The sequence below is a fragment of the Halichoerus grypus genome, chromosome 6 (genome assembly GCF_964656455.1).
Source record: "Halichoerus grypus chromosome 6, mHalGry1.hap1.1, whole genome shotgun sequence".
NCBI lineage: Eukaryota > Metazoa > Chordata > Mammalia > Carnivora > Phocidae > Halichoerus > Halichoerus grypus.
In genome coordinates, this window is record NC_135717.1 from 40,582,190 (window position 1) to 40,595,356 (window position 13,167).

Consider the following 13,167-nt stretch of genomic DNA (forward strand, 5'->3'; position numbering starts at 1 on the left):
CGCCAGCTTCAAACCCTAAATGGCATCTCTTCTGGGATGTGAAGTGAGCTGCTGTCTGAGTCCTTAAAGCAGCGCCCCCAGCTCTGGCCATCAGGGCACACGGCAAAGGGAATACTTAGCCTTAGGAAAGGGGGATTGAGGAGTCATACCCTCAGTTGCTGGCACAATTAATTGCTTTTATGTCCACTGCACAGTCCCTATGCCAGCCCCGCAGACAGCCTTTCCCCTACTTACCCACATCCCCACAGGGGCTTAATCTGGGCATTCTCTGGCACATGAGTCTGTGGTGCCACATTGCCCTGCGTGCTGTATGATAGGTGACAAAGCTGGTGGCTACTTACGGACAGGTGCAAGGTCTCCCGGGCGCCCACGGTCCCTGACCCAGTCCGTGCAGGAGAAGGACTGTTCTACAGGAGTGCCAGCCCAGGTGGCCAGCCCTCCCTGAGTGACACAGGAGCTCACCGGGGAGGCTTGAGGGATCCCTGGGGATTAGCAGATTTCCTGGGCACCAGAATTCTCTAGTGCTTTCTGGCCCCTTGTTCTTGCCCTTCTCTGTTTCCCTCCCTGGGGCTAAGCCTGCTGAGCCTCGGCTGGGACTGCTCTCCCAAGGAGGTTGTGCAAGGGACACCCCTGCCATCCATCCTCACATCCAGGGGAGGAGCAGTGGTGAGGGGCCCGGGAAGAAGACTTCAGCCCTTCGCCTGACCCAGGCACCTTCCTTTTATTTTTATGGAGAGATAATTGACAAATGGTGTTCTATTAGTTTCAGGTGTATGATGTAATGATTCAACACATGTATATATTGCAAAATGATCACCACCAGAAGTCTACTTAACATCTATATCAAAAAGTATTTTCTGGTGATGAGGACTTCTAAGCTGTACTCTGAGCAGCTTTCAAATACACACTATGGTGTTACTGTATATGTAATAATGTAACAATAAGGTACAGTATTGTATATATAATACTGCATATGTAACTAATACAACAGTGCAGTATTGTATATATAGTGCTATATATATAAGTAGTATGTAATACAGTGCCATGTTACTATATATATAAATTCTGTATAATTATGTAATACATAGTACACTATTGTGTATTTATAATACTGTATATGTAATTAAGTATTATAATGCAATGCAGTATTATATAATACTATAGATGTAATTATGTAATAATATATAACACTGCAGTATTTTTTTAAGATCTTATGTATTTGAGACAGCAAGACAGAGCACAAGTCGGGGAGAGGCAGAGGGAGAAGGGGAAGCAGACTATATACACTGAGCAGGGAGCCCGATGCAGGACTCGATCCCAGGACCCTGGGATCATGACCTGAGCCAAAGGCAGACGCTTAACCTACTGAGCCACGCAGGCGCCCCTGCAGTATTTTTTTTTTTTAAGATTGATTTATTTGAGAGCATGAGCAGGAGGGGCAGAGGGAGAGGGGGAGAGAATCTCAAGTAGACTCCACACTGAGTGTGGAGCCCGACACGGGGCTCCATCTCATGACTCTGAGATCACGACTTGAGCAGAAACCAAGAGTCAGACGCTTAGACGCTTAACCAGGTGACCTAGTGCAGTATTTTATATATATAATACCATATAAGTAATGTAACAATATGTAATACAGTACCATATTATATATATAATACATATATGTAATTATGTAACTAACAGTGTGGTGTTACTATATATGAAATACTGTATGTATAATTATGTAATAATATATGGTGCAGTATTATATATATAATAAATGCATATAAATCTATAATACAAATCTATATAAAATACATAATACTGTAATGTAATATATAATACAGTACATTTATTGTATATGGAATACTGTGTATGTATTTATGTAATATGCAGTGCAATATTATATGGTACTGTATATATAATTATGTAATAATAATATATAATACAGTGCAGTATTATATAGTCCCAGGCCTTTTTCTGAGGCTGCCAGGATCTCCTTTGGACCTCTTCCAAGGTCCAGCATGCCTGGGACTCAAGACCAGTCGGCTCCTGGCTGGGCCCAGCCTCTCTCCCTACAGAAGAGAGCACAGAAGAGTTCCGAGAATAAGAAGCAAACCCTGCATGTCCAGCGGGTCAGGAAATGAACAGTGTCAGCTCCTGGGAAACCCCCATCTTCCCTTCACAGCCCCTGTCTTCCCAGAGCTCACGGCCTCCTGACACGTGGGAATCATTGGCACATTTATTATCTCATGGTGGTTTCTGAGGGCCAGGAGTCAAGCCACAGCTCAGCCATGTTTCCCTCACAGGCTGCAATCAAGGAGTCTCATCTGGGGCTGTTCTGGAGAAGGGTCTTTCCACACTCACATGGTCGTTGGCAGCATTTATCTACTTTCTGGGTGTCAACAAGAGGCCCATTCTGAGCAGCCACAACATGGTAGCTTGCTTCTTTGAAAGGGAGAGGGTCTCCAAGCAAGAGAGGCATTATTTTAAGATTTTACTTTTTTGTTTGTTTTAAAGATTTTATTTATTTATTTGACAGAGACACGGCGAGAGGGAACACAAGCAGGGAGAGTGGGAGAGGGAGAAGCAGGCTTCCCAGTGAGCAGGGAGCCCGATGCAGGGCTCGATCCCAGGACCCTGGGATCACGAGTGAGCCACCCAGGTGCCCCAAGATTTTACTTATTTGAGAGAGAAAAGGGAGCGTACGCTTAAGTGGGGGTGGGGGAGGGCAGAGAGCGAGGAGAGAATCTCTGAGCAGACTCCTTGATGAACGTGGAGCCCAACGTGGGCCTCTGTCTCACACCCCAGAGATCATGACCTGAACCAAAATCAAGAGTCAGACCCCTAACCGACTGAGCCACCCAGACGCCCCACAAGAGAGTAATTTTTAATCATGGAAGTGACATCCCATCCCCTTATAGATTCCTGCGGGTTAAAAGCAAGCCATAGTATCCACTAGCACGAGCGTAATTCCAAAAAGAAACGAAGAGAGGAAGAAAGAGGAAATAATTCTGGCAAGGATGTGGAGAAATTGGAACCCTCACACACTGCTGGTGGGAATAAAAAACAGATTCTGGGGAAAACCGTCCGGCAGTTACTCAACTAGTTAAACAGAATTGTCTAACCCAGCAACTGCACTCCTAGGTATATACCCAAGAGAATTGCAAGAAGGAACTTCAATACTTATACATACAGGTGTATAGCAGCATTATTCACAATAGCCAGAAGGTGGAAACAGCCCAAATATCCTTCAACAGCTGAATGTTAAAACAGAATGTGGAAAACAGTATGGAGGTTCCTCAAAAAGCTAAAAATAGAAATACCATATGACCCAATAATTCCACTACTGGTTATTTACCCAAAGAAAGTGAAAACACTGATTTGAAGAGATATATGCACCCCTATGTTTTTTGCAGCATTGTATGCAAAAAACAATGTCTCTTCATACGATGGAATATTATTCAGCCATAAAAGGACTGACATCCTGATGCACAGTACAGCATGGATGAACCTTGAAAATATGATGCTAAGTGAAAAGCCAGTACAAAAGACCACATATTGTATGATTCCATTTATACGAAATATCTAGAAACAATAAATCCATACAGATAAAGTAGATAAGTGACCTTCAGAGGTGGGAGGGACTGGTAACGGGCACAGGGCTTCCTTCTGGGGTGATGGAAAGTTTCAGAACTAGGTAGTGATGATGAATGTATGAAATGCCACTGTGAGGCAATCCCCAGGAGGTGGGGAGGCTGGGGTACTTTTTATTGGTGACACTTTGAGTCTGTACTTTGTCTTAGCCTATATGTCTGATCTTTATCCCTTACCTGGATGAATTAAGTCACTTATAATCAATATAGTTAACATTTTGGTTTTGCTGATAGTATTTTATCTTGGGCTTTCCCTTTGTCACATTCTGTTTCTCTTCATTTTTGCCTCTTTTTGAGGGGACTGTTTTAGAATATTTTAATACGTTCTACTTTTTCCTCTCGATTACTTTGGAAGTCCTACATTCTACTTTTATTCTATGGTTGCCAGAGAATTTGCAACAGGCATGCATAATATATTGTGGTAGGCTGAATGATTGCCCCCAAAGAGATCCAGGTCCAAATCCCTGGAAATTATGAGTGTGAACTTGTATGGCAAAAGGTTTTTGAAGATGTGATTAAGAATTTTGAGATGGGAGGGCGCCTGGGTGGCTCAGTCATTAAGTGTCTTCAGCCCAGGTCATGATCCCGGGTCCTGGGATCGAGCCCCACATCGGGCTCTCTGCTCCGCGGGAAGCCTGCTTCTCCCTCTCCCACTCCCCCTGCTTGTGTTCCTGCTCTCGCTCTCTCTCTCTCTGTCAAATAAATAAAATCTTTAAAAAAAAAAAAGAAAAGAAAAGAATTTTGAGATGGGGAAATTATTCTGGATTGTCCGGATGAGCCTAATGTGATCACACAGGTCCTTATCAGAGAGAGGCAGGGGCAGATTGGACTGCAGAAGAAGGCAAGATGCGACGAGCATTACAGGTGGAGGAAGGAGCCAAGAACCAAGGAATGCAAGGAATGCAGTTCTAGGAGCTGGAAAAGCAAGGAAAGGGATTTCCCCCACAAAGGCTCCTGAGGGAGGAGCACAATCCAGCTGACATGTCGATTCCAGCATAGTGAAACTGATTTTGGACTTCTGCCCTCCCAAACTGTTAGAGAATAAATTTGTGTTAAGTCACCAAGTTTGTGTTACACCAGTGATAGGAAATGAATACACCTACCAAAATCTAAAGTTAATAAAAACATTGTTTGCCTCCCAGATGATACAAGGACTTAAGAGCCCTTGACCGCCATGGAGTCATGACTCAGTTCTGACTGAGTTATTACTGTCTAGTGTTTTATGTCTGTCGAGGCTTTTTTCTTTATAACCCCATAGACATTATTTTATATATAATCAATGTTTGCATTTACCACTTTATTTGTTCATTCCTTCTTACATCTCAGGCTTCTGCCCGGTCTCACTTTCCTTCTGCCTGAAGTACATCCTTTACTAGAGTCAGGATAGGATGAGGTGCGTGAGGCTCCAGGGGTACAGAATTTCAGGAGGAGCTCCTGCTCAGGGGTTCAGGGGCTGTAGTCTGGAGAATTTATTCTAACTTAAGCTCCCTACTTCTATGATTGTGTTTTATCTGTTAAACTTATCCATTGAATTTTAATTTTTGATGATTGTCTTTTCTTCATACACACACACACACACATAGGTTTAATGCAATTCATATCAAAATTCCAGCTGATCATATGTGCTATGGCACTTTTTATATTTTGTTACTTCCTGCAGATATTTAAAATCTCATCTTTAATTTTTTTTTAACATAGTAGGCACACCCATAATTGAATCTGACATCTTCAGTGCCTGACCCTCGTGGGTCTGTTGCTCTGACTCATGTGTCTGCTGGCTCTCATACATGGTGTGCCTTATTTCCTTGTATGCTTGGTGAGTTTGCTGCTCTTTGCCCTTTGTGGCCTATAATGAAGTGCCTTTATCTAGGGAGGATTTATTTGCTTCCGCTAGGTGCCTGGGGCCTATGAGGGAGTCCAAATCATTTTTGAAAAAAAAATTTTTTTTAAGATTTTTATTTGGTTAGTTTTTAAGTAATCTCTACACCCAATGTGGGGCTTGAACTCATAACCCCAAGACCAAGAGTCACACTTGGTCCAACTGAGCCAGCCAGGTACCCCGAGTCCAGGATCATTTTAAATGAAATCCATAGCCTGAGATTTTTGGGGGGACCACTCAGGTGATACGAACTTGGGTTGCAGATCATGGGATTTTAATTTGTCAGGGAAAATGATGTTCCCTTTTCTGCTAAACACCAAGGTATTTTTGTTGGTGGCCCCATGTTTGAGGAAAAGAGAGAATTGTCCAGTAGGTGTAGCCTTTTGGGGTCCCAGCTTTATGGGGAAGAGTCACCTATTGAGCACATCACCTTATACTGGCTTTTTTTTTTTTTTTTTTTTTTAAACCCATGAGCCCACGAGGAAGAAGATTCCAGCCCACATTTGCTAGTTTTGGCAAATAACTCAGGACCCAGGTAGTTAAGGTATTGTGATAACCTCTCCCTCTCTGAGTTCTTGCCTTAGTTTTAGGCCTGAAAGTTCCTTATTATCTTGTTTGCTCTTTGATGCTTTTAGGACCATTTAGCCTGGGTGTCCAGCTGGCTCAGTTGGTAGACTGTGTGATTCTTGATCTTGGGGTTGTAAGTTCAAGCCCCACGTTGGGTGTAGAGCTTACTTAATTAAAAACATTGAAAAGAAAAACCCCAACTATTTAAACCATTTTGCCCAGCATTTTTAGTTAGCTGTAAATGAAACTATAGCCACTTTTCCCAGGTTGGAAATGGCAGCTCAGAACAGGCCATCTTGGAGCAATAACAGGGGCCCAGAGCCCTGAAGGAAGAGCTGGGTGTACCTGGAGGAAGCATTCCCACCCCCCACCCCCTACCCCCCAGCCACACAAACACACACACAAAATAAAGACAGAAAAAAATGGGCAAGTAATTCCAGTGCCCAAAATGACCTCAAAGTCTTCTACGGATTTACATTAGAAGGGCTTCTATGGGCTAATCTGATGAAGAATGCCACAGTAGGAAAACGGGAAAGGACACAGGTGGGCAGTTCACACATTCACCTTCACTAGTAGTCAAAGGGGAGTTGCCAACCCCTGTGGAGGGATGCAGGCACTCTCCTCCTGCTGGCAAAGCTGTAACGGAAGGCAATTTGGGCAATGAGCATACCATACACCCCAGAAATTCCACTTCTATAAAAAGCCCCCAAGACAATAGTTGTGTGAATGTTTCTGTATCAAAGTTTAGCTACAGATGTTCAGAGCAAGATTTTCTGCAAATTATTTGTAAAAATGAAAAATCACTCATACTCCAACCACCTTCCTTTTCTGGGATTATGTGAAATGTGGTGAAAGCTTCTTGGTCTCTTTGTTCTCAGGCCTGTGGAAAATGCTGCTAACATTCAGTGTATAATGTCAAGTCTTGTGATCGTACCAGTGTGAAGGTGGATCTGTGTTCCACACACTGACCTGCAGCATGATCTGATACGTGAACGTCTTGGCCGGCAGCGTTCGCTGTCTGTGCTCAGAAGCTGACTTCATTCTCTGTAATGGCTACACACAGTGGTCCCTTGCAACACAGTTCAACTTATTTCCCACTGGTGAATGTGTTGGTTGTGCACCATATTTTCTTATTTTTAAACATTTTTCAGTTCTAATAAATGATTGTGCAAAGAACATCACTGTACATACATCTTTACATATGTGTGCCACTGTTTTCTGTAGGATAAATTCCCAAAAGCGATATTGCAGGCTTAGAGAATTTGCACTGGTTTTTTGTTTTGTTTTGTTTTGTTTAACTGGTTGCTTGGAGTTTATTTTACACTCGTTGCAAGGCACACGGTTCCAGGGTGTCAGGAAGGCTTGCTTGAGGCTTGGGTAGTAAAGAGTGGGGTTCTCTGAACTTCCTTTTTGGTGTTTTGCTATTTGGATATAAAAGAACCCAACTGCTGCTTCTTGCTGCAGCCTGCCTACTCTATGGGGAGGGGACCTGGTGTGTGTGTGTGTTGGGGCGGGGGGTCTCTGATGAGCCCAGCACCTCCTGAAGCCTGGTGGTGGCCATTCAAGATTGACCCGTGTTGGCCTTGCCAGGCTGCTTCCTCAAAGCTTCCAGAGCCAAGTCACAGGTGACCGTGCTGCTGGAGGCCTGGGGAGATTCCAAGCCCTGTGGGGACTCTGACACAATAGCCAGGACTGGGAGAGTGGACTTCCCAAAAAGGAAGCTTGTCCACCAGTGACCAGGGTTGGCCTTGGGGAGACCCCGGTGGTAAGGAATGGCTTCCCCAGGATACTCCGAACTTGCACAGGAGCTGTTACTGGAAGTGGAACCCAGGCGGTGCCAGTAATAGTCATGGGTGGCCACCAGCGAGCCGCTGAGGGGATGGCTGCCATGCTGTCGCTCGTGGGCTGGCGACCTCCCGAGGGCCTCGACGTGCAATCTCAGGTGGCGGGAACCGGGACACTAGGCCACAGAGCCCATTAGTAGAGGAGACTGCCGGAGGCTGCTCCACAACCAAAGTGTGCCCCGGGGTGCACTTTTTGGATTTAAAGGATATAGCCATTGATGAGTGGAGACTGCCCGTATTAGCTCATGCTAAATTTTCAGGAATTCTGAGAGCGCCACTATTAAAAAACTAGGGGTGCCTGGGTGGCTCAGTCCGTTAAGTGTCTGCCTTCGGCTCAGGTCATGATCTCAGGGTCCTGGGATTGATCCCCATGTTGGGCTCCTTTCTTGGCGGGAAGCCTGCTTCTCCCTCTCCCTCTGCCGCTCTTCCTGCTTCCCCTGCTTGTGCTCTCTCTCTCTGACAAATAAATAAAATTTAAAAAAATTAAATTGTATTAATTTACAAATAAATAGGTTATGTTAAAAACAAAAGTAATAAATACTGAAAACTCATTACTTTTAATTAAGTTACGACAAGTTACTATTATCTATGTTCTTATTCTCTGTGTTCACCTCTATTGTATCTTGTATTTGGAGAGTGGAAATACAACACAATGGCAGATACTATGCATCTCTTCCTAATTTTCCATTCAGTGATAGCATATTGATAACTTGAAATCAACCATGATGGCACCGTGGAAACTGGCAAATGCTACAAATCAGTCCCCTTCCCCATTTTCCAGAGTGCCAGTCATCAGACACTCACCAGCTCACAACTGTATACAACTGAATTACCTTCCCAAAAAGTCATTCTTTTTTTTTTAGATTTTATTTATTTGAGAGAGAGTGAGCACACAAGCAGGGGTGGGGGCAGAGGGAAAGGGAGCAGCAGGCCCCCAGCTGAGCAGGGAACCCCATGCAGGGCTGGATTCCAGGACCCTGAGATCATGACCTGGGCACTTAACCGACTGAGCCACCCAGGAGTCCCCCAAAAGGTCATTCTAAGTTATACTTCCACCAGAAGTGTATTAGATCTTGCCTTTTTAATATTTTTTCATGCTAAGTGTCTTGTTAAAGAGCATTTTAACATGCACGTCTTTGAGGATCATTGCAAATGTCTCTTGGCCATCGGTACACTGTGAGTTGCCTATTAATTCTTTGGCTTATTTTTCTATTGGGTTGACTAGCTTAAAAAAAAAGGTGGGGGAAGGAAAAAGGTTGTGGAGGTCTGTCTTGTATAAGAGAGGTAATAACCCTTCAACTGCCATCTGTGGCAAATATTTTTCTCTAATTCCTCTTTTAACTGTGCTGCTTTTCATGTTTTTTTTCCTCCCCATACCGAGGTTTTTTCCTCTCTATATAGTCCAATGTGTCCACTTTTTCCAGTGTCACTTTGAGGATACCATTTAAGAAAAGCATGTCTAAATGTTCCTGGAAGGACCTGAAAGGCTACACATTAAATGTTAGCTTGTTGCATGTCTGCATGGGATTGCTACTGCCCGTGTGTGTGTGTGTGTGGGGGGGGGTGTCACACGCATGCTCTTAATCTGACCCCCATATCCTCCCCATTTGTTCACAGTTTCCCCATGTGAAGAGCTGAAGAAATAATGAATGTGCTGGACCCACTGGGATACAGAGGAAGGTGCAGTAAGTGGGGTATTTTCTGAAGTTTCTGCAATGACTGATTGATTTTGAGAGGAAAAATATAAAAACACACGCTCTGACGTCTGTCTCCTTGCAAGTGTGGGATGCAGGCAGGGCTCCAGCCCGCCTCCCTGATGCACCTTGTCTGCTACACGGCTCCAGCCATCCAACCAGGTCCAGGGTCTGGCGGAGGGGCTTTCACACCCGTCCTCCAGGGCCCCCAGGCCCCTCCCACCAGGGCCCCCCAGGCCCCTCCTTCTAGGGAACCGCCCCCGGCCCGCCCCTCCAGGGCCCCCAGACCCCTCCAAGGCGCCCAGGCCCGCCCCTCCAGGGCCCCCAGGACCCTCCCTCCAGGGCCCCCTCAGGCCCCTTCCTCCAGGGCTCCCCCCAGTCCTGCCCATCCAGGGCCCCCAGGCCCCTCCCTCCAAGGCCCCCAGGTCCCTCCCTCCAAGGCCCCCAGGCCCCTCCAAGACCTCCAGGCCTTTCCCTCCAGGGCCCCCCCAGGTCCGCCCCTCCAGGGCCCCCAGGCCCCTCCCTCCAGGGCCTAGGTCTGCGCAGGTCCCGGGCCGCGCCGGCAGGGGGCGCCGCTCCCTCACGTTCGCCGAGGCTGGACCCTGCTCGCGGTTCTGGCGGGGTCCGGGGCCAGGCGGAGGGTCCCGACCCCGCGTGCTGGGATCTGGAAGAAGTCCGGACCTCGTTGGCCGGGGCACTACTAAGGGTCCCAAGCTCGCCTCAGGCGCCGGGGGTGGGGGCGACCTGATCCTCCCCTCGACCGCCCGGGGCGCCCAGAGGGCAGCCAGGGGCGCGCCCGGGTCTGACGACGGTGGGGTGAGACTCCGGCGCTTCTGAGACCCCCACCCCGCAGACCCGCGCGCGCCCCCAGAGAGAACACGCGCGCGCCGGCTGAGGCTTTCTTGCGGGGACTTTACTCGAACTCTGGAACTCGCGGGAGGGGCAGCTGGGGGGTCCTGCGACGCCCCCCTCCGAGTCTAGCCATAGCTGGAGGCCAGCGCCGAGATCACGTGGCTCAGAAACTTGTCCAGCGAGGCGTGCATGGCTGGGCCGAAGTCTCCGGGGTAGTGCCGGGCGAGGGTCACCAGCAGGCAATGGCCTAGGAACTGCGGGGAGAGGGAGTCGTCCCGCCCGGAGCCACCTTTCCCCCACCGCCTTCCTCGGCGACAGCCGGTCCAGCGCCGGCCCGCGTGCTCACCTTGAAGTTGACGGGGTCCACACGCAGCTGGTGCGCGTGCAGGTCGCTCAGAGCCGACAGGGCGCCTGGCAGGTCATCCATGTGGGCCACAGCGGTGGTCAGCGCGTCGGCCACCTTCTTGCCGTGGGCCTTGACCTGGGCGGAGCCGGGGCTCAGATCGAAGTGGGGGAAGTAGGTCTTGGTGGTGGGGAAGGCCGTGAAGGTCCTGCGGGAGGAAGGGCGAGTGAAGTGCGGCCCGGGGGAGGAAGCTTGGGGAGAAGGGGCACCCGGAGCGGCGGGGGGCATTTCCTCGCGGCGGGCGCAAAGCCCGGGAGCCGATGGGGCGCTGGGGCCTGTTGGCCCGCACCTCTCTAGGGCCTCGGTCGCGTAGATCCCGACATTACTCCCCAGCTTCCTCCACAGTGCGCGCACTGCCGCCTGGTCCACGGCGGACAGCACCATCGCGGAGCCTGCGTCCAGCCGCGCGCGCCCCGCGCCCTGTCACTGCCTCTGCGCGACCGGTGGTTTCTCTGCGCCCCCCCGCCCGTGGCCTGCAGGGGGCGCCGCGCCGCGTCCGCGCCGCACCTCTGCTGGTAGAGTCGGGTTCTGAGGAGTCCCGGAGCCTGGGACCTTCCCCATGGCCATGCACCGCGCGACCCCACTTTTGTAGTGTTTACTATATGGAAAGTAATAGTTTATTATTATTATCGTTAGTATTAGGGGACACTGAATTTTAGCGTGGATTTTGACATTGATCGTCAGCTTATTCTCCCTCCCTTCCTCCAGAGCCTATTATGACACTCTCGGAGTCTATTTTCGCATTTATTGTGTAAAATGAACATAAAAATGTCCTCTTCCCAAAACCGTTGTGAGAATTAAGTGGGTAACAAATGTCAAGCGCCTGGCTCATAGCAGATGTTCCTTTCAGGACAGTAAACATTTATTAAATGCCTCGGATGTATGTCAAAAGTAATACCTGATACCTATACCGGGCACTCACTCTGTGCCAGGCACCACTCTACGCATTAATAAAATGGGGGGGGGGGCGCCTCGTGGCTCAGTTGGTTACTCCACTGACTCAATCTCAGCTCAAGTCTTGATCTCAGGGTCCTGAGGTCAAGCCCCGTGTTGGGCTCCACGCTGGCTGTGGAGCCTACTTAAAAAAAATTGTTTTTTGGTAAAATTAATATAACATAAAGTTACCATATTAGCCATTTTATTTTATTTTATTTTTGAGAGGGAGAGAGAGAGCAGAGGGGCAGAGAAGAGAGAGAGAATCTTAAGCTAGGTGTAGAGCCCGATGCCAGGCTCCATCTCACAAACTTGAGATCATGACTTGAGCTGAAATCAAGAGTCTGATAACTGCCTGAGCCACGCAGGCACCCACCCCCCCCATATAAGCCATTTTGAAGTGTACAATTCAGTGTCTTTAACCACCTTCACAATGTTGGGCAACCACCACTATCATCATCCCAAATGGAAACTTTGTCCCCATTAGCAGTCACTCCATAACCCTTCTCCTCCAGTCCCACCAGTCTGCTCTCTGTCTCTGTGGATTCGTTTATTCTGGATATTTCATGTGAATGGAATCACACACTTCTCTGTCTGGCTTCTTTCATTTAGCACCGTTTCCAGGTTCCTTCACGCTGTGGGCTGTGTCAGTGAGCACTTCATAGCTCTTAATGGCTAAATAATATTCCACTGTATGGATAGACTGTGTTTTGTTTATCCATTCATCCCCTGATGGACATTTGGGTTGTTTCCACTTTTAGCCCAGGCCCTCATTTTTCCTAATAATAAAAGAAGGAAGACTGCCTCTTACTGAGAGCTCATACTGTGCCCCCAGCTGTGCTAAAAGTATCACAAACTGAGGCAGAGACCTGCCATCTCATTTTCCAAGGATGACTCTTGGACCCAGAGAAGAAAAGACATTGCTGTTAGTTGAGGGCTCGGGCCTGGATGGCTGCCGGGACCAGACGCCTAAGGCCCTAGGGGCTTGCTCTGAGGGGAGGAAGTACGTGGGAGTGCTGACTCCCAGGACCTGGCTCTTCTCCGTTGCAGTGTGTGTATGAGTGGGGGGAGTTGGTGGGCCTCTGGGCTACACAGTAACTGCTGAGCTGGCCCCCAAAACCAGGCCTCCAGATCCACAATGCCCCAGGATGTCAGTATCTTCAGAGTGAGTGTCCTGGAAGTGACACCAGGAGAAAGAGGCGCCACCAGGAAATTGCCTGGCTTCTGCAATTGCACTGCTCATGCCGATTCCATCTAGACTGTGTGTGTACTTGGGAAGCACTTGATGGGTAGGGGCCATTCCGTGAGACTCGAGGAGCCTGACCTCTGGTCTTCCCCACCGCCCAACTTCAGGGAGAGC

At 48.2% G+C, this 13,167-nt stretch overlaps 1 protein-coding gene across 1 annotated transcript; it reads right to left on the minus strand.

Annotated features, from left to right (window-relative positions):
* Positions 1–10,511: 10,511 nt before the first annotated feature.
* On the minus strand, positions 10,512–11,301 carry HBQ1 (hemoglobin subunit theta 1). Its single transcript, XM_036083563.2, has 3 exons — positions 11,164–11,301; positions 10,818–11,022; positions 10,512–10,725 (listed from the first exon to the last, which is right to left on the minus strand). The coding sequence occupies exons 1-3, from the start codon at positions 11,256–11,258 to the stop codon at positions 10,597–10,599; spliced, it is 429 nt and encodes a 142-aa protein (XP_035939456.2). The 5' UTR covers positions 11,259–11,301; the 3' UTR covers positions 10,512–10,596.
* Positions 11,302–13,167: the final 1,866 nt, after the last annotated feature.

What these genes read in the sequence shown, in the direction of transcription:
- HBQ1 (XM_036083563.2), bottom strand. Translation starts at nt 11,258, where the DNA reads ATGGTGCTGTCCGCCGTGGACCAGGCGGCAGTGCGCGCACTGTGGAGG. An exon ending in GCGACCGAGGCCCTAGAGAG is followed by an intron (nt 11,023 to 11,163) that starts GTGCGGGCCAAC and finishes TTCCTCCCGCAG; the next exon opens with GACCTTCACGGCCTTCCCCA. An exon ending in TGGACCCCGTCAACTTCAAG is followed by an intron (nt 10,726 to 10,817) that starts GTGAGCACGCGG and finishes CTCTCCCCGCAG; the next exon opens with TTCCTAGGCCATTGCCTGCT.